We start from the raw sequence: 21600 nt of genomic DNA, 5'->3' as shown, positions 1-21600 counted from the left end.
AAGTGGACATGTGCTTAGTAAATAAAGTAGTAAACAATTTTAAATGTTGCCAGTCACAAATAGAACACATGTAGTAGTGATGAAAGTTGGACACCCTTGCACCTTGGACACTCAGTTTATTCTGTTTTAACTTAAGCAGGATAGATTTCTATTTAATGAATATATTATTTCTATTATTTTATTCTGTAAATTTTGTTATCTTGAACTAAAAAAAAAGAAATTAACAATTTATTTCCCATGTATTTGTGTTACAGTACTCCAAAACATCAAATTAAATTCAAGTAAAACCCCTCAACATACACTTTATACACTTTTCTCAGCCAGGCACTAACATTTTCTCACATTTCTCTTTTGCTTAAACCCTCTCAAAAAGTTCAAACCTTCTTTTGAATTTTAGTGATCAACCTTAATGAGCAACACAAGAAATTAAGTCACTGACACGTATTTCACTCCTGTGGCCATGCCTTTTTGTCCTGGCGCCATTCTGCTGTACTGTAGCGTTTTTATATCCTTGCGAAAACATATTGCTGCAGACAAACCGAAGATCCATTTACAAGGTAGCAAGCTAGTGATGACACAGGACACGTGGCAGGACGGAGCTTGATTGACAAAGGTCTACAGCCAGTCAGGACGCAGAAAACAATGGCCGGTGTAGACAGACGAGAGAGGGACGAGATAGACACTCAACTTCCCACAATTCAGTTTTTAAAGGGCAAGGCGTTCATAGGCTGTAATCATAAAAAAAAGCACAAAAAAACCCCATGAAACAGTGAATCTGCGAAAGGTGAACTGCGATAGAGCAAGGGAACACTGTTCCACATAAATTGAAAAATCGATCCATGTGATCTTTGTTGGCCAATCTCACTCATGAATGATCGGTATCTGACTCGGCAGAATAAAACCCTGATCGGAGCATCCCTAACAGTAGCTGTTGAAAGTTGACACAAAGCTTTCTCAAATATCAGCATGCATTTCAAGGAGCTCTACTCTGTCATAATATCTAATTATCCTCCCCTCCCATGTGGACACAGGCATTCTTGCAAATGATCAAATTTAAGTTGTATTCACAGAAAAAGTCCTCAACAATAGACATTAGCAGCACTAAATGTAGAGGAAACTGCATACTGTTGCATTGCTCAGACAGCAAAATCACCCGTTAAGCATGTGTAAGGGTACAGTATTAAGTAATAATTATTTCAGTCATTGGGGGATACCGTTGGCTACCATTGGGATTATCACTAGTCTTCCCTCTCTCACCCTCCCCCTCCCATGACTGGTCCTTTCAAAGACAGAAAACCTGCACTAAGTGTTATTCTTTCAGCATTTTTGTACTGCTTCTGAGCTCAGGCAACCTCTATGGATGACTTCATTTGGGTGGTGATGTCATGCAGAGTGATCATGTGCAATCCCACTGCTATCTCTAGAATATAGGATGTGGTGCAGGAAGCAATTTGCTGTATTTTATTCCTCCCTTGTGGCACATACTAAAACTCCCTCTAGTGGACAGTCGATAATGGGGTTCATCACAAAACATAACTGTTCTGTCCAAGTCCTGCTACTTAGGAGCTTGGTTATGGTTTAATTTATTTCGAACATGCGTGCATTTTACATTGAATGCTTCATATTACAATTCACAATTCCACATGTCCGAAAAGGAGTAGGAAGAAGCGGAGTTTATTTAATCCTACCCCCTCTCCATATCACATCCGTAGCTAATACATAAGTTCACTTCCTTTATACAACATGCACTAATTCACTATTTGCATTATTCTTCCATCCAATGAAAGCAGTTATTATAATAGGTATTATTTATTTATTTTTTCAACTAAAGAAAACAAAACGTTCCTCCTTTTTTCCATGCTGATCTACTTCCAAGTCTTCCTGTTCTGCTGACTTTTGTATTGTAGTGCAGAGGTCACCAACGTTTTTCCTTGTGAGAGCTACTTTTACAAAATGAAAATGGCCAAGAGCTACTCATTTTTGTAACATTTATTTTCAGAGCTTATTTTAAACCCAAACAAAGCGAATATGCTTGTTTTACCAGAACATGAACAAAATGCTGGTGTCCACAACTCACATTTTGTATTTCAGAATGCATTTCTTTTTACTGTTCTTTCATTATTAACTGAAAACCTGAATGAAAAGCAGGCTTGCGGGCACCTCATGTGGTCGTGGGGGGCTACCTGGTGCCCGCAGGCACCACGTTGGTGACCCCTGTCGTAGTGTGTGTCATTGAATGTAGTAACATGGGTTCCGAATTCTAGTACTTTGTGGAGCAGGTCCTTGCAACTATGATATCAAATATCAAAGACTTTGCTTTTTTTTCACAGGAGCTACAGATCAAAGTCTTATTCATCTTGTGTGTGAATTTCTGACTTGTAGGCAATGTATTTCGGTCCCAGTAGGGGGCAACAGTTCTCTTTTCCTCCAACCGACAGCGACAAGATTGTTTATGGAGAAGATGGATTGTGAGTTGAGAGAGGAAAATGGCGAAACACGTGAAATTGAGCGGAGACAAAAAATACAGGCAGCCACCACTGTTACAGAGCTTGTCTGGCGGTGGATCTGCCTTTAGTAGTGATGCGATCGCGAAAGATAGAGGTGACATGGGCGACGTACAGTAGGTGACGTAGACAAAAATGTAGTTGACAGTGGCAGCCGAAGCAACAAGGTAGTGGTTAGCGTTGTTGAGCCATGTGGCGCGACACCGTAGCCTGACACCGGAAGCAGTTCAGAGTCGGGTGACTCAGAACCCGGCTCTGGTTCTTCTGACGAGTGGCTGCCGTCTGGATCGGTCAGCAGCAGGGATTCATCCCCACATCCAGCAGACCCCACCGTCACTCTGCTTGAATTTGCTTCTATGCAAAAAAACCTTGTTTTCTCTGTTTTTTGGTCAAAATGAAGTGTTTTTGCTGAAACTACCCTATGTTCTACCGCCAATATCTAAAGACCAAAAAGGCTACAAACAAACTTTTTTTCTGATGAAAGAAGAGAATCTAACGTTTCTTTAGATAGTTTCAGTGTTTATGTAGTCCTAAAACTCAATATTCTGTGGGTCTTGGAAGTTCAGCAAAAATGCCCCAAAACTCTAGTATGTAGGCAGTATGGAGCTCTCTGCTGTGAACATGGCTGGCAGTCAATGAGTTAATATTTATCCAGATTGTTGATATCTTTGACAACAAGCAATTTTGCTTCTCCTGGTCCTCCATTTAGCTTGATGGAGATTTTGCCGTTGATGCTCCAAGTGCTTTGTATCTTTGCTTCCTCAAGTCTCATGCTTTCTTGTCGATGTCATTGTTGCGTTTTGTCAGATGTTCATTCAAACTCTTGACAAAAAGAAAGAACGATGCAAAGTACGGTGCAAAACCATACAGCACCAGAAGGCACATTAATGGTAAGAAGTATTTGATTTATGGTTGGATAGTTTCAATATAACAATGTTAATAAAAAGAATAAATTCAGAGAGTTATTATATTCTAAAATTGTTGTTTTTGCTTAAAAATAAAATACTGTATATTATATGGCTCTCACGGAAATACATTTTATAAAATATGTGCCCTTCATGGCTCTCTTAGCCAAAAAGGTTCCTGACCCCTGATGTAGACATTTCAGCTTCTTTCCCTGTTTCAGCAGTGCGAACTTAGTGTGAACTTAACGATGATGACTGGCGTGGTGTTTTTAGAGTGGGACACAAGTATCGATTGTGTCTGTCTACATCCACCTCCTTTGATTGTAGGAAGTTGGCAATTTGTTGCTTTGCTGAAGGAACATCCAATTCATCTGGTTCTCCTCTGTTTTGGACTGCCCTGTTTTTTGATGTGGGTGTAATTCGGAGCCCTGTGATCCATCTCATCAATTCTATTTTTCATTTGCTCAATGATATTTTTTCCTTTGCTTCTTTCTCTTCCTCATTATCTTATAATAGTGCCTTGATATCACTCTGTACAACTTGGATATCATTGCATAATGCTCTATTTTCTTCCAAAGGGTTTTTAACCTCCTTAAGAGCAGCACGCAAGGCAGCATTTATCAGCATTATCTACCAATAGTGCTTTGATTTCCCCTTGTGTAATCTTGATATCAATGCATAATGCTGTATTTTCTGTCATAGGGATTTAAACCTCCTTAAAGGGATTGTTCTGATTTTTTGACATGAAGTTGTATGACATCCCCATCAGCAGTGTAGTGCAACAACAGTGACTTACCACCAACTTTGTTCCGTAAGCGGAGTTCTATTCGGATTTCGGTGAGGAGGAACGTAGTTCCGGTTAGTTGCTGGGGTCACTTAAGTAAACAGTTTGGCTTCTCAAAACAACATGCGTTCAAAAGAGTAATACATTTGCATCACAAAAACCGTTGCGAACAAAAAGGTCAGACTTCTCAGTCGCTCAGCGTTATTTCCTTTCTGTTTGTGTCACTACGCCCTTTTACCAGTCCGATGTGTGTGTTCCACAGTGTTTACATATGCAGATGGGGACTGCTACATTGCTAGTCCCATTTGTGTGACTTTTACTGTATTTTTGTGAGTTTATTTTCATCAGACATTTCTTCTTGCGTTGTCCAAACATTTCTGTGGTCTTTGGTCGTTAAGTTGTTGTGCTGTAGATGCAACCTGGGACCTATTGCACAAAACCAGGATAAGGGATTAAGCCGGGATATCTTGGTTATCCTGGCTCAATTTATTATTATCTCTCTAGTCACCATAAATGGAAACCAATAATTAATCCACTGCCCATTACACATTGTTATCACATTCAACTCCAACCACTGTCATTAACATTTGTCATCATTCATTTCAATCCTTGTACATAAAGGGTTCTAGATGATGTTGCAATCATTAGTTCATGTATTAGATAATCTACACATAGTACTTTATATAAAATACACACCCCGTATAAATACAAACACACATCTAGAAGATAAAGGAATTATACAGTCTGATGGAGTTATATTTACACAATTTCACTCACATCTGCAGTCAATTTCACCTGCAATTTAAACGGATTCATAACCACATAACTACTTTTTCGGAGATGTTAATTGTGTTGGTTGCGGATGTGTACTACATTACCCACACGCCAAGGTCCAAGGGGAAACCGGAAGTTTACACACTGTTGAACAAGCAACAAACATAACATTAATTAACTATTTGGATTGTAATTATGATGGTTTCAGCGGAGCATTGAGTGTGTATTTCTGTACTACCTACGCACAAAGTATTGTAGATTGTTTCTGCAACACATTTTCTCTCTTTGTTTTATGACTGTGGTGGTGTTGCCTTTCCTTTTGTACAGGTATTTGCTCTTTGGCCTTCTCGTAAGCCTCAGTCGGGGAAAAGTATGTCGCTCTCGTTGCCATGGTGAATCAGTGACTCTGTGATCGATAGTCGGGGTCTATTTAAGGAAGCCGCATACACTCACTGATCCGGGATTAGTTTCACCTGGCTTGATTAATCAGTGTCTTCTTATCCTGGCTTGGGCTTTGTGTAACCAATTAAGCCTATACGCTCTTGCTTTGGGTTGGTTGAGCTCAGCTTAGTCTTTATCCTGGATTTCAGAATCAGGTTATTGGCTTGTGATGCTGGCAATGACATCATGGCAGTGGTATTATGTTGAGCCCTCTTGAAGTGGACCTTTAGTGGAACTTTAATTAAATTGAAGCTAGCTATTGAAAAGTTCCATTTATTTATTTTGTAGAAAGGTTTTTTTTTTTTTTTAAGTGAATTAAAAAGTGATAGATATTTAAACCTTTTGTCTTTAAATACAAAGCTTTGCGTTGGTTGTTGGCGTCAACATTTCAGCTTTTTAAATTTTTCTTTTTTTTTTTAATTGGCTTTTGTTTCTGCAGTGATGCAATGACAGATGAGCCATGGTCTGCAGATGGTCCCTGGGCCGCACTTTGGGCTCCCTACTCTTGTGGGTGTTTGTCGGGGTCGGGCTAGTGGCGTTGCTCTATGAGCAAACTACAACTCTTTTTGGCTTGTTGGCGTAGGCGAGCGATGATGTTTGAGGGGCTGCGTTGCAACAGTCAGTCCTAACAAGCAGCGTTTTTTGGAGGTGCACATCTATTGAGTTGTATTTGTGCCTTAATTTTGAGGTAGCAAACACAGATTTTCAACCACATTTACATGCAATAATTACTGTTGCGTGAGCAGGCACATCCCTGTGCTCTGTCACTCTCTCTTCCTTTCAGTGAAATAAACTCTATATGAAGTCATGTTACCATCGCAATAAACTGCCACACATTCGACCGTCATAATTAAAAGAAAGCTAGCCCTCCACAAGGCTAACGTTAAAGCTAGTGAGGTACATTAACCTTAATCTCACTGATTTGCGCTATGTCGATGTTACCTTGTCTCGGATCTTCCGCTCCATTTGGGAGGAGATGATGCATATAAGATGTGCTGTTGTGTTATGTATAGTAAGTGTTGCGTTACAACTGATGCACGACACGGTGTTCAACTTGCTGTTGAGCCACATTTTCTGTCTGTTTTTTACATTTTGTTTTTCTTCTCTTACGTTGCCTTGTCGCATTGTCCCGTGCCTTCAAATCTTTGCTTCCATCTTCGTCCTCTGCTTGGTGATGTAAGCGCGTCAGTGACATAAGCAATTCCTCGAGGCAGAAAAAAATCTTCGATTATATTTTGTAATCAAGGTACACTAATTATTTGAGGAATCGTTGCACCCCTACATATATCTTGGCTATCTTTTCAAGTTGCTGTGTGATGTTTTTTTTAGCCTTTTAAGGTAACACCGTGAGTCAGTTATATTGAGTAATGAACGACCTCCTGCGATTTCCGATGAGTTGACAAGCTCATCGTTAGTTCCCTTATAGCATTCACATCAGTGTTACTGTGTGTCAAACAAAAATTGGTTCTGTCATTTGGTCAGATGGCGCAATAAGCAATTAGGTGTCACAATACCTCATGAGTAGGCTACGAGGAATCCCTTTGTGAATTAAGTCATTTCTGTAATCGTATTTAAGCAATGCTGTTTCCTGTGAGGGCCTCCTGCTTAAGCTCTGTTATGAAATAATGGGTCACTTTAGTTGACCTCCTTGTCACTAAGCTATTCATGTAATAATAAGAGGAAAACAAACGAGTGTGGCTTCAATTCAATGGTTATGTCAGAATCAACACTCAGTTAAATTTGGGGTATGGTGCAGGGGCAGGTGGCTTTGGTTACCTGTGCAAAACAGTCCCTGGTTCACATCACTAGCCTGCACAACTCCATGTTGGCTGTTTACACAAGGAGTATCTTTGAGAGAATTGGTGTCATCATCAGAGCAGATGGGTGAGATTACCACCCTCTGTATCGCAGCACCACAGCTATTCATTGCTAATTATATAGTTTTGTGTGTGTGCGTTTGTGTGTTAATGACATCAACACCAGCTGTTATTCCTTAGGTTCTGCTGGTTACTGGAATTCTGCTTCTTTTGGCCACATGATACGTTGCTGCTGAGTAATGAAAATGGACTATTCTGCATAAATATGATTATGCTGCACAAATACAGCCCCTTTCCGCAGATTTTTTTTTAAAGATCCTCCTTTCATATTGAGCTATAATACAATTTGTCAATAAAAAAAAATAGAAAGATTAATTGCTGATTTGATTTCCCCTATTTTGTTGATAAATACTTACTGTGTATTAACATAGACTTTTAAAAGCCTTTCTTTGAAGATATGAGAAGTCATATACAGTATGTTATATAGATACAGTCATGGAAAAAAATATTAGACCACCTGTGTTTCTTCAGTTAATGATCCATTTTAATGCCTGGTACAACTAAAGGTACATTTGTTTGGACAAATTGTCACGGTGCGAGGAGCTGTCGAGTGCTTGACCCCTGGTATGCAGAGACAGAAGGCAGAAGTGTGTACATAAAAATATTTTAATAACAAAAAAATACACCACTCACAGTAGGGCAAGATAGAAAAACAAAAGGTGACAGAGAAAAGGCTCTGTGACAACAAAGAACTGGAAATGGTAACAGGTTCGTGAGTAGTTCAGGTGACAGCACAGGCGAGGAGAAACAAGTCAATGAACCAGCACCTTCCCTGCGACGACGCTGGGTTTTTAAACCCCTCTAATTGTGATTATGACCAGCTGTGCACAATACCACTGGGGTGAAGCAGCTGCAATTTCCCCGCCCCAGCAGGAAGTGCAGCACTCCAAAATAAGAGCGCAGGACAGGAAGTGCTCACTCCTGTCCTGCGGAAAATGACACAAATATAATGATGAATAACAAATATAGCTCATAAGAGTTACATTAAAGAGCTAATATCTATCAACTTCCATGGTTTTCTTGATAATAACCATAATCACTTAAGTTCTTACATGAATAGCTATAGCATTGTACTGCCAAAAAATGTAACTCTTATGAGCTATTTTTGTTGTCATTGTTATATTTGTCCAAACAAAGGTACCTTTAGTTGTATCAGGCATTAAAATGAACAAGAAACTGAAGAAACAAGGGTGGTCTAATATTTTTTTCCATGACTGTCCACATAAAACTTATTATTTACTCACAAAATGACCAAAATAGTTTTGAAAACAATCTAAAATATTTATATTTATTTATTTTGATAAGCATGCACCGGAATTGCTTGTCTGCCTTGCTGGCACTTGACTAGTGACCAGATACGCAACATGTCTTGTGTTGACTTTCACTTTGTTTTTTATTATCGGAAGAATGAACAATAGCCTGTAAAATGTGTAGTCAATTGACTACAGCTTGTCACATGCTTAGACTATCGATGCTGAGTTTATGATCGCTCACATTTAATCTCATTCGTACACGAGTTCATCTCATAAAAAATGGAAGCAAAAACAAAAGAGTTGCGTTCATATTTTTGTTGAGTGTAATACTTATGGCTTGACTTGAAAACACTAGTTGTGTGTCGAAGTTGTTCTACATAAATACGTAGCGTGTACAGCTTTAGACAGTGACGCTATCACAGGGGTCTCCAACAGGTAGCACGTAAGCGAGCAGTCGCTTATCAGTTGATGTTGAGTAGTTCACCAAAGAATATTTGCTTCACCTCTTAGTATTTTTATAAGTGTTATATTCAAACATGACACCTGTATCTATATATATCTATATATAATGACAAATGAGCACACTGAGTGGAGATGTGCTTTATAAATAAAGTGCCATTTAAATGTTGGCAGTGCTCTCAGCAACTTTGCCATTAAAATAACAGTTCATGTTCTGCTAGTTGTTTGCTATTTGTCTTTATTTTTTTTTTAATTGCAGACGGCAGCAGCGGCATGACACAGTGGTGGAAGTCCGCCCTCCCATGTAGCCCACCACGACAGCTTCAAAAAATCATAGGGGAAACCCTGCTCAGTCTATGTGAAGAATGGATAGTGGTTCTTTTTAGAGTTGGGACACGATAGACAAATTCCGGCCAGTCCTTTAATGATTGTCATTATGTGTATGTAGGTGGTTTATTTGTACATAAAACGCACACAGAATAATGAACCATGCGTATCTGTCTCCTTCAAGCACTGAGCCGTGCGCTGATGAGGCGTTCAAGCGCACTGTATATTTCTGAGTGTTAGAGAAATCGGTGCTTTTTTTAATTATTATATGAGGGCTGCAAAATAAAGTTGCAAGTGCCAGCACTTTGATAAAGAAGTAAAACTGTTGAATTCAAGAAAGAATTCATAGGCAAGTATGAAAGTAACATCTGTTAGAATAGGATTGTATTGGAAAGGTTCATTAGTTAACAGGGGTAATGGTTTAACAGAAACACATACCATATTTTTGGGTGTCTGGAACAGATCAATTGGATTATCAATGATCAATTGTATTTTTTCTTATGACAAAAATGTATTTGAGTTGATCAGATTTCGTCTGTTTTGGTTTTTGTCAACCATTTTGGAACGGATTAACGACCAAAACTGACGTTCTACTGTATCTCATGTATATACTGTATGTTGGGGGACAAAACTACATAGTTTTATGTATTATGTAACTCAGATATGTGCATTGCTTCTGGCTGAGGCACACATTGTTGCTAACAAGAAATCTTACCCTCACTCTGCAGTTATGGCCATTGCTTATCAGTATTAGCAACTGAGGTAGCAAGTATGCACAGTAATTAGAAATGTTCAGGTCAAAGAAGTATTTGTAAGCATTAGCATTTAGTTTGACAAAAAAAAGGGTTCATGGGTAGTTTTAATGTCTTAATCCAAATAGGACCTCACATTTAGCAAGACTGCTCTCAGTAATAAATCCCAGTGCATTTCTCGCTGGTCCATGGAGTTCAGCATCACAATATTTTTTGTTAGTTATCACAATACAGAAAACTTACAATGATCAATATATTGGAAGAGAAACCCCACTGATAGATGACAATATCAGTGTCTTAATTCGAAATAGCCGCGAATATACGTCAAACCAAGTTGGCTTGCACTTAGCCACATGGTCATCTGGTACATATATTTCAGGCTCGGCTGCCCAGCACAATATGAATTAATAGCAGATAGCTGCCTCTGTAATATGAAAGCTTTCTTCTTCAATATGTTACCTGATATGAGAAACCTGATGTTTTACATTGTACAATCCTAGTTGTTTAAAGGGTCCCTGACATGATCACCTTTGCTTAAATACTGTATATTGCTCAAAAAAATAATAATCCGGAAGTGACGTCAGCAGGTTTACACCTCTCAACTAAAGCAGACTAAGCAAACTCTTCTCGAGGTAGATCGCCGACTTGGTTCAGTATATTTTTCCTCAAAATAGTAGTCGTGCCAAAATGTTGTGTTTCTGCTGGATGTTTACAGTATCTGAATGATACTGTAAATTTGTTTTCTTTTCAAAAGAGGGCGGTTTAAGATAAAAATGGATGAAGCAAGTGCAGAAAACGAGAGACGGATAGAACCTCACCTTTTTTTTTTTTTTTTTTTGCAGTGTTCATTTCACTGATGACAGCTATGAAAGAACACTTTTACAAGAAGCATTTGGCTTGAAAGTACGGTATAAACGCATTTTGAAAAAGAATGCTATTCTGCCGGCAGAATAGTACTGGCCCATACTTGTACACAGGAAAAAAACAAGATAAGAACGACCACAGCGTCAAAGTTGCCACAGAACAGAGTAAGTCATGTCTTGTTTACATATTGTATTCTAATCACTATTCCACCATAGCGACATGGCTGCAAAGCATTATACATGTTATATAAACATCTTTTCACAGCAATATGTTGACGGTGGGAGGTGGGGGCGGTGGCTGTGACGGCGGCAAAATATTAAAAAAACTATAAAGACCTCTTTACACTAAGAAGCCAATTTAAAACAATAATTGAAGGATAATAACTCCAGAGTAATTTAAACACACCATTCTGTGTTTTGAAGATGACCAGTCTTCATCTCCATGTCTTAAGTCAATGTTCTGTAAGTTCTCTATTTCATCTCCAAATGTTTTTTCCTTCTTTCTCCTCGAAAACTATTGACACATCGCTCAAATCTTCGCTATAATCACTGTTAACCTCCTCTGTCTCGTACACTGCTATGTTTGTGTAGCTGACTGGTAGTACCCAATTGCGTCACTTCCCGAAACGAGACTGAACAGCGAGAGCTCGTCATGGGTGGCGCCATGAACTATAAATGTAATTTTTTCAAATTTACCGTTTGCGTTCAAAAATCGAACAATGTAGAAGATAATTACAAACAATATATAACAGGTTATGGACCCTTTAAATAGTGGCTGGCGGAATTTTATGCTTTAAAGGTTGCTTCCTTCTCTGAGCAGAACTTACTGCGTCTTCACTCCGCTTCTGCTTAGTCACTTTTGCATTTCTGCCTAAACATTGGCCTGCTAAAATTGAGAAAACCTGCATGCATGCATCGATGATCTACTTTCAGCCCCATTTGGAATTTTAATATAATGAATGAGCAAGTGTCTTGTATTGATGCTCCTTTGTCTAGTGTGCGTGCGCATGAATGTGAGAGCACATATGTATGCCTATGCGACATTTGCACTGGCTCAGCGTCTCACCCTGCTGTGTACAACACCTCGGTGCCTGCATGTGGAGTCTGAATTATGTAAAAGCCCCACTGTCTGCTGTGCCGGAAGACAAACGGAGATGTGTGTCGTGACTACAATTGGGCATTTGGGAGGCCAGAAGAAATTTTTCTGTAAGATGAGAGCAGAGATGATGAAAGGTAGACTCTAAATATGTGCTAGAAAGGAAAAGAAAAACTGCAGCGCTTGCTTGCTTTTTTTTTTTTTTTTTTTGCTTGATGCAGGCTATCCCTATGCCTCCTTTTAAAAAGGTATGTGGTCCAACTATAGTAACTGCTGCGGTCTGTGCAGTGCTTTGGGCATAACCCAGGCCAACTTGGGCGGACCCAACCCTCCACTGCTCAGCTTGCCTCGGTAGAAAAAGGGTTTCTGCAGAGGTGAATTATTCATGACTCTTCAGAAGAGTGCAGTGAAAATCCTCATCCCGTATTTCCACACACAAAACCTGATATGCCAGGTTCACGCTTACACATCGTTTCACACAGCAGTAGAGCACATGATGATTCATTTTGAAATTATTTTCATTTCAATGTAACCTTGTGCTGTTTTATCTCGCTGGAGTTTATTGTGGGTAAATAATTGAATGTCTTATAGCTTTCAAATTTGTCTACCACCTCTGTGAGGGTGGGGTTGTGCATTATGTAAGTCACTGCTGCTATGAGGGGCAAAAATGAACATGCAGCAAAGCAACATTTGGCACTCCCTAGAGCAATTTGCTCCTTGCAGCAGCCTTGCAGGGAATGGGACATAGTGCTGTTTCCACTAGATAGGCTTCTGTTGTTTGTGTGTGGGGCATTGTTGCTGATCTAGAAGGGAGTGGTTGGTTTGAGGGGTGTAGAGCGGCAGACAGGTTGCAGCTATGGGGGAGGGGGATGCTTAAGGTGGTAGATGAGATGACAAGATATTGAAGAAAATGGAGAAAGATGGAAGAGATGACACGAAGCCTCTCGCTGCAGTGTAGAGAGGGTGTGACCACCGTGATGAATAAGCACCGGAACATACACACCCTTCAATGTCTCATTCAGTTGCATCGACTATGGATATAATGCAGATACAAATGTGTTGGTAAAAAATAAATGATTATTATATGTCACTCACATTGAGTCTTTTTGTGATATTTCGGTAGCCACAGAAATATATTTTTTTAAGCACAACAGCCTTGCTGGGTTTTTCCTCATAAATGCATATTAGACACAAGCCAGCTAGGGATGTCATTTAAAGACGAATTTCTCACTTTCTCTGTGCAATGATGATTGCCTTTTCAATGTAAGTTCACATGTCTGTCATCACTCATTCATGATATCTATTTTTTCCTTAATAGAAACTGTCCTTTTTCCTCAGGATCGTAAGCTGTCAAAAGTGGAACGTCAGCGCTTCAAGGAAGAGGCTGAAATGTTAAAAGGTCTTCAACATCCAAACATTGTCCGCTTTTATGACTTTTGGGAGTCTCCGCTCAAAGGGAAGAAGTGCATTGTTCTAGTAACAGAGCTTATGACATCAGGGACACTAAAAACGTGAGTAATAAGGAAAGAGTTTATAACTGCTTCAAATATACGTTGGGAGACACACCACACAATTGTACAAAATAAGTTCAATCTGTCTTACTTACTGAAGATGTGAAACTCGGTGTCTGAAAATGTGCTCTCTCTCCCTTCTGCAGCTATCTGAAGCGGTTTAAGGTAATGAAGCCCAAGGTGCTAAGGAGCTGGTGCAGACAGATCCTGAAAGGCCTTCACTTTCTCCACACAAGAACTCCTCCAATAATTCATAGGGACCTGAAATGTGATAACATATTCATCACTGGACCTACGGGGTCTGTCAAGATTGGCGATTTAGGACTAGCGACACTGAAAGCAGCCTCTTTTGCAAAAAGTGTCATAGGTATGGCACTGCGGCCTTTAGCTGGATTTAATTATGGTGATCACAGCAAAGAGGCAAATCACATGTATATTACCCAAACTCTCTTTTCAGGCACTCCAGAGTTTATGGCTCCAGAGATGTATGAAGAGCACTATGATGAAGCTGTGGATGTCTACGCCTTTGGCATGTGTATGCTAGAAATGGCCACCTCGGAATACCCCTATTCGGAATGTCAGAATGCTGCACAGATTTACCGTAAAGTCACAAGTGTGAGTCCAACTTCTATACATGATTTCCAGTTTGTAGAAACAACAGAAAGCACATTATCAGTAAAACCTTACTTGCCATACCTTCCTCTGTGGTCCCAGATTCAGAAATTTAGCGGCAAAGTCTTTCTGCACAGCATTGCACGACTGCTTCTTCCCGTGCTCTTCTAAATAAAGTATACCACTTTTCAGAATTTTTTTTTGTTTTGTTTTGGCTACATCACAGCATATCATGAGCTATTGTGGCTGCGTGTTTGTGGCTGTGTTACTGCAAACAACATAGTTTTCTTCGTCTTTGTTGACACCTTTCCAATGTATAGCATCTGGTGCCCCTCTTTTTTTCCCACCTCATCCCCCGGTATTTGTTTTATTTTGCTTTTTTAATGGATTCTTGCATTCTGCCAAGGGGAATAGCAAAGCAGGTTGGGTTTTAGACGGTTTTTAGACTCTTAAGCATTTCTAGTTTAAAGGAAAACTACACCTTTTATGAATTTTCAAAATACGTGCATGGTTAGCTTCCCCGTTCCAGCAGTTTTCCACAATTCAGAACTCAAAGAAAAGGGAAAGACGTGTGTTCATGTCTCTCATAAGGGTTGTGGATGATGGGAAAAATTCCAAAAAAGTGCAGTTTTCCTTTTTAATGATGAATATTCATCATCCTCCACTTTGAGATTAGCCACAGGTGGAAACTAATAGAAGTCTTTTTTTTTATTTTCACTTATTGCCTGACCAGCATCTGAGTGGCAAATACATAATCCAACAACTCCAAAACACTTGTGGACAAGTTGTGACCTTCACATTAACCATGCTATGAAATAATGTAACATCATTGTGACCTTTTTGAGCCACTGATTACATTTATTAGCGTTTTGCTTTTTTAAGTTTTGCTTTTTTAACTAGGAATTTATGATCTTGTGGCATGAGTTGCAGGATTAGCCACATTAGACTGAAGTAAGATCTGCATTATTTATTTTGAATTAAATCAGTTATTTTTTGTTATTTATACACGCATACATATGTTCCACTTCCATCATGTTCTATTATATTGTTTAAAAATAACTGGTCAAAAAAGTAGTTTTTTTTCTTTTCAGTAAGGATATTTCAAAATAACGCATTATATGCTAACCGGAAAGTGTATGCAAACCAAGGCAGAAGTTTGGCACATTTTTGATGTTAACCGAAAAACACGCTAATTGGGGTGTACGCTAACTGAGGTTCCACTGCACTGTTCCTTGTTGGCATGTGACATGTCAATATTTAATGTTTCCATTTATTTTCCTTTAGGGAGTCAAGCCAGCCAGTTACAACAAGGTCATGGATCCAGAAATCAAGGAGATTATTGGGGAGTGCATCTGCCAAAAGAGAGAGGAGAGGTAAGTCCTATCAAGGTTTTATGTTGTGTCTTATGCTTTCGTTACTATAAGCATAACTCATATCACTTTTCAGTACAAAAGTGAGTAGCAATTTAGTGGTTCAATTCTGTCACAGTGATAGTGAATTTACATCCTGTATCAGATGATCAGGAGTTTGAGGTCCAGGACCACAAGGCTGGCAAACAGCTTTTATCTTTTTTTTATCGTTTCAGTCTCACATCCACACGGGAAAGGCGTTCTGGGTGACCTGAAACTGTATTTTTTGAAAACTGCTTCCAGAGTGGGAAAATCTGAAAACGCTGGCTCGCTGTTTCTGTATGAACTAGCAAATCTGCTACAATTTTTTAAAAACGATAACGCCACGGCCACATCTCCGTCACGTCAAGCGGACTTTGATGACAATATCTGAAGGTTTCGCCGCAGCTAACATTCTCCCGGTATTTTCTTGTCTTATACTTGCAAAATGACGCACATTGAATTTCACTTTGTTGTAAGTCTAGATGAGCCTTGGAAAGAGGAAGATGACGGACTTATGCGCATGCGTTCTTTCTTCTTCTGTGCTTTAGTGTGTCAAGTGGTTTTGTCCGCGTATCTGTTCACAGCACCACACGTAGGTGTGCCTTGTGTATTACATCATTTTCACTCAGTTATCTGTCCCCGTGTGGATGCAATTATTTACTAATCCGGCAACTTTTTTTCAACCCGCAAAAAAAAAAAAATCCCAAGAACGTTTGGACAGGGCCAGAGTCACTTAATTGGCCGCCTACCGAGGACCACTGATCTATGTACTCAAGCAACAGATCTCCACACTAAGTAACGTGCTGCTCGCTGGACGTTCAGCCAGCCTCCCAATTTGAAAAAAAATAATCTGAAAAAAAGTACAGATTAAATTTTGATGCATTAAAGAATATACGTGCAAAACAGAGAAAAATTACATTCCAAGTATTTAGAAATATGGAGTTACTTTTTAGTTACCCTGTATTGGGCACCAGACTTGAAACTTCATTGTACATTCTAACAGGTATACCATCAAAGACCTCCTGAACCATGCCTTCTTTGCTGAGGACACAGGAGTGAGGGTGGAGCTCGCTGAGGAGGATGATGGGAAAAAGACCTCAATAGCCCTGAAATTGTGGGTGGAGGACCATAAGAAATTGAAAGGAAAGTATAAGGAAAGTGGAGCCATTGAGTTCATGTTTGACCTGGAAAAAGAAGTCCCAGAAGTGGTGGCGCAAGAGATGGTATGTGAAAATGAGACTGGTTAGATTTCACTTTTACATAGCCTAGGAGTCATAATCTTTCTTTTTTCAGGTTGAGTCTGGATTCTTTCATGAAAGTGACGCTAAGACTGTTGGAAAATCTATTAGGGACCGTGTGGCACTGATCAAATGGAGAAGAGAGAGAACTGTATCAGCCGCTAATCAAATTGATGGGGCAAACGGGTTCCAAGTGGCACCTTCTCAGGGTATTGCACATGCGAGACAGCCTCCTTTGCTGGAACCAGAGCCAGACTCTGAGCAGCACAGCCGACAACATACCCCGCCAGCTAGTGTCACCTCAGTCACATGTAAGCCCCTCACATACAGCCTGTTTTGGGGAGTAATTAATGTATGACACTTCATTGTTGTCAGTCAAAAGAACCCTCGATGCAGCAGTAGAGTGAGCTATCTGTTAAAATGAGCTAAAGCGTAATCTTTGACTCTTTATGATTGCCTCATTTGTGTCTTTGTAGCAGACAGCACTTTTGACAGTGGCAAGGGCTCCACTGTGTACTCGGATTCCCACAGCAGCCAGCAGAGTGTCCTCTATCAGTCCCTACTGGAGCCCATCACTATGGCAACACAACAGGTTTGTATTCAGAGCATGCAGACCCATGTTGACCCTGTAAGTTCAGATTTGTAAAAATGCACAAAAGTGTTGGTGCAGAGGAGAATATGCGCAATCATGTCCAAATTGTCACAAGGTCTACATACATGCTTTTGATTTCATTCATAGATTGTGACTTGCTAATTATGAATGTGTGTTTTGCCTTTTGGGTTGCTTCTCAATCAGTGCCACCGAAGTATACCTTTTCAGACAGATCGACCTCACTCCTGTGAAACAGGTGAAGTATTGGGGGGGGTGCTAAGCCCAGAGCTTAGTACTCGTTTTGGAGCTGCAGCCCGCAGAGGAAGTGCTCCTGTCATTGATACTCACCACGCAGAACGCATTGCTCAACTCCATGCTCTAAAACAGTCTTGGAGATCAGTTAGTCCCACCCCTGTAGTGATAGAAAACCAACGGGAACATCACTCAGAAGCTGCCAGTGGGAATATGACACTACCTGTGACAAGTGGCCGTAGACACTCTGACATTAGCAATCTAACCTGTCATCGTAGCAACCATTTCGCAAAGCAAAGAGGTCATTTGTGGCAGGCTTCGCTTTCCCTGCTTCATCTGGGGTCACAGGGAGTGATCCAGCACCACCCATCCTCTGATTCAAAATACTCCCTCTCCTCAATGGGAACATTGCCAAGCACAGGTTTGGGAAACCTTAAAAGTTCAAGTGATTGTTCAGATTTCTTACTGCTGCAGAAGTCCCTGTTCAATATAATCAATCAAAAAGGAACACCGTGTCGTACTGCATCAACTTCATCAGCTTCCCACAGAACACCCTGTGTTGCTCAAGTTTGCAACCTGAAGAGTCAGCTCCTGAGTGGCAGCTTATTTGGGGATAAAGAGCCTCCTCATGTCAGCGAGGATAGATTCTTTGCAGGAGAGCAGCAAATTGCCGGTGCTGTAGGAGTGGTAGGTCGAAACTAGACTAGCTGATTTCTGCCTGGCTTTACAATGCCCAGCATAATTTTGTTTGGAGGATATATGATCTCCTATTTACTTGCTGAGTCTTGTTTCCTGCCTAGGCTCCCAAAGCTAACCACAATCTTCAAAATCATAAGCCAGCTAATTGCGGCAAAAAATTGTTGTTAATTGTCTAACAGTCAGTATCTCCCTGCTGATTAACTTGTCACTGCTTTTCTCTTCAATGAACATAGATGATAACACATTTCTTTATTGGTCCAATGCAACAGCTCCATCCCTCTTTAACTCTTGTGCAGATCACCTTTTCCTGAAGAAAGTGTGATCCGCTTTTGTTTTTTGCCTAATGTCTAGATTTTAGCTTACTTACATCTGTCTTTGTGTACTCACATTAAATGTCAATAACGGTTCAAAAAACTTTACCAGTGTCCAATATTTTAAATCCTAATTATGTATGTAAATATCCCTTCTTTTATGCTTTTAGGCCAATTCTGTGGGACACCAGAATCAATCATCAGAGCTCACATCTCACCAATGCCTCCAGCCTGGACAAAGTTACCCTTCTGCTCTCTATGCTTGCCAACCCGGTGCTGCAACACCAAGTCCAGCTGGTTCATGCTCAGGCAATCTCCATCATGTAACCGGTGGTTGTTACACACCTCCAAGTGTGCAACAGCAGTCAGCATTAAGTATTTCAGCATCAGCTGGGCCACAACATGTTGCACAGTGCTACCAGACACAATGTCACCAAGCACAGCAAGCAGCTTTGAACTGTGTTGCTTCAATCCAGCAACAGACCTATGCTGTGTCAAGTTGTCCCAGCTCAGTTCAGCAACAAACTACAGTCACTACAACTTCTCTACCAGCGCAGCAGTCAGAACAAAGTTGCTCTCTTACATGTGCGTCCTCAAATATGGTAGCAATGGCCCAGTGTCATTTGGCAAACACTCCTAGTGCATTGCAGCAGGTTCAAACTGTGGTTAAACTGTCAAATCAGCAGATTGGCCTGAGCTCCTCTGCAACAGCACTTTATAGCCAACAGTCTTTAATGCAAAACGCTCAAGGCAGTATGCAGAAAACCCAAAATAGTAGACAGGCTTGCATTCAGACACAACTTCAGTGTGGCCCAGACACAATGCACAGTATACAACAACAAATGCATAATATACAGAAAATGTCACAGCCTCTTCACCATTCTCAGACTCTTCAATCGTCTTGTCAACAAGAAGTACACAACCCAACCCTTCAGCAGCAAAACCAGAACCCCATGCCAATAACAGTACCACAATCAAGCCAGGACATATCCCAGTCTACAGTCTCACCAGACCAGGCTGCAGCCACAAACCAACACTATTCTACGACCAGTTTATCTGATGTGGGCTCTCAGAGTTATACACATTCTGCCCTTAGAGCAGTGCAGCAACAGGCGGTTCCTGTTCAGAGTCAGTACCGAGCTGCACAGTCATCTGGTACACCACAGGTCTATGGACGAGTTCCCCAGGTGCTGACTCATCAGAGCCTTCCAGTCTCCTCACAACATATCCAAGCTGCCCAGGTGAATAAAAACGTGACTTTGTTTTACTTTTCAGTCTACCCAGTTTTAGACAGTACCATTATAATTATGTGAGTTGGACAGTATGTCCATGTTCTGTTCATGTTCTGTCCATGTACATGTTCTGTATTTAACTGTAAAACTGCGCATTGCACTGAATTCCTTCCGACTGTCTTCTCTTTCTTGGTTTATTAATGTCCTGTAGGACATGTCTGGTGGTCAGAGCATTACATTGGTTGAGCAAGATGGATTGAACCATGGACAAAATCTCCCCCACTCAGCGTGCAGTTTCACAGCCCAGACAATATCTGATCAGCAGCTGCTAGCTGAAACAGCTGTCCGTCAGCAACTGCAACCACTGCAGATTTCATCACCACCAGAACCAGCACACTCATGCCAGGTACTGTCAATGTGCAATGCTACAAATACTACCTGTTCTATTAAGTTGTAGTTCTTCCCCCATTTACTTTAATCTTAAGCTTATTTCTGCCTTGGTAATATTTTTGGACTGGATTATAATGTTGACTGAAAACGAAGTAATCTTTGTTTAGACAATATGATTTCCTCTTTTCTTCCATTTCTTTCTTTTCCCCTTCAGTTTTCTTCACAGCATCCCACTGTCCGGGTGATGGCAGCTGTTCCTGACTGTCAAGCCTCCAACCATCATTCACACACTGCCCCTCACTCTTCAGCATCTTCTCTTAACCATGTCTTCCTTTCCCCTGGATATACTTTCCCTATAACTCCCGCTGTCTCTCCACTTTCTCCTATTCACAATGACGTGTTGTTGAAACCTCAACCTTCACCTATGCTGGGTAAAATGCCAACACCCACATCTCCAAATGAGCAGGGCACAGCTGCTCTGCAGCAAGGTGTCAGAGACGATGTCTATTACTCAGAACCTTCATTTGTATCAGCTCAAACCACACATCCCTTATACACACACTCTGGCCCGTCTCTGAGCACACACCCGCCCACAAACGACAGTGCTCTTACACAGGTAAATATGATGCCTGCAACTAAGTGCCAGATTTCACTGTGCAGCTGTGAACTGAGAAATGTTTTCGATGTATGAATGTGTGGGCCCCGTTTAGTTTTAGTTAGCAAATGTTTTAAAACAAATACGTAAACTGCAGTTAGAATTTTTACTTTGTCTTTGGAAGCAGACAATGGTCAAACATCCCACCCTTGTCCAGCCAAACCTTCTCACACAGCCTACTGTCTTCTTCACACCTGTGCAGCATATGTCAGACCAGGGCACACCTGCTACCTGTGGTCATTTGGAAAAGCAAAACCAAAGTCAAGTTCAGAACCAGGTTCCCCCTCTCCATTCCTCTGAGTCTCAGAGAACATCGTCTGGGTCCGCGGTTTCCAGCCTGACACAGCCACAGCACAGTGGTCCAACTGAGGCCAACGGAGAGGTGAATATCGACATTTTTCACGAGGCCTGCACTGACTTGGCTGGGGGTCAACTGTCTGTATTTTGAAGTTTCACACATGCATGTGGACATACCCTCTGGAAACTCTCGGCATGTGTCCCAAGTTATTAAGACATGCACTGACCAAAGTTATTAAGACATGCACTGAATTTTGATCCCCAAGACATATGGGGTATACCTCATCGAACATTATGGCTGGCAATACAAAAAGTATTGGGCAACTGCTCAAATAATTGGCAAAAAGCCCTCAAATAGGAGATAATGTAATTTCTGCTGTCAGCC

General features: G+C 40.6%; 1 protein-coding gene across 1 annotated transcript in view; it reads left to right on the top strand.

Moving 5' to 3' along the window:
• The window catches only part of LOC129185081 (serine/threonine-protein kinase WNK2), a 39935-nt gene that overhangs the window by 2397 nt on the left and 15938 nt on the right, over positions 1-21600 (top strand). The window contains exons 3-14 of the mRNA XM_054781768.1: positions 13374-13546; positions 13693-13913; positions 14004-14161; positions 15443-15531; positions 16553-16772; positions 16843-17098; positions 17264-17379; positions 17584-18318; positions 18812-19882; positions 20085-20279; positions 20478-20879; positions 21121-21300. Coding sequence (XP_054637743.1) covers positions 13374-13546; positions 13693-13913; positions 14004-14161; positions 15443-15531; positions 16553-16772; positions 16843-17098; positions 17264-17379; positions 17584-18318; positions 18812-19882; positions 20085-20279; positions 20478-20879; positions 21121-21300 — 3816 coding nt within the window. The remainder of the gene's footprint in view (positions 1-13373; positions 13547-13692; positions 13914-14003; positions 14162-15442; positions 15532-16552; positions 16773-16842; positions 17099-17263; positions 17380-17583; positions 18319-18811; positions 19883-20084; positions 20280-20477; positions 20880-21120; positions 21301-21600) is intronic.

This window comes from Dunckerocampus dactyliophorus, chromosome 1 (assembly GCF_027744805.1).
Source record: "Dunckerocampus dactyliophorus isolate RoL2022-P2 chromosome 1, RoL_Ddac_1.1, whole genome shotgun sequence".
NCBI classification, from domain to species: Eukaryota; Metazoa; Chordata; class Actinopteri; order Syngnathiformes; family Syngnathidae; genus Dunckerocampus; species Dunckerocampus dactyliophorus.
Note: the sequence above shows the minus strand (reverse complement) of the source record. Positions and strands in the feature narration are given on the sequence as shown.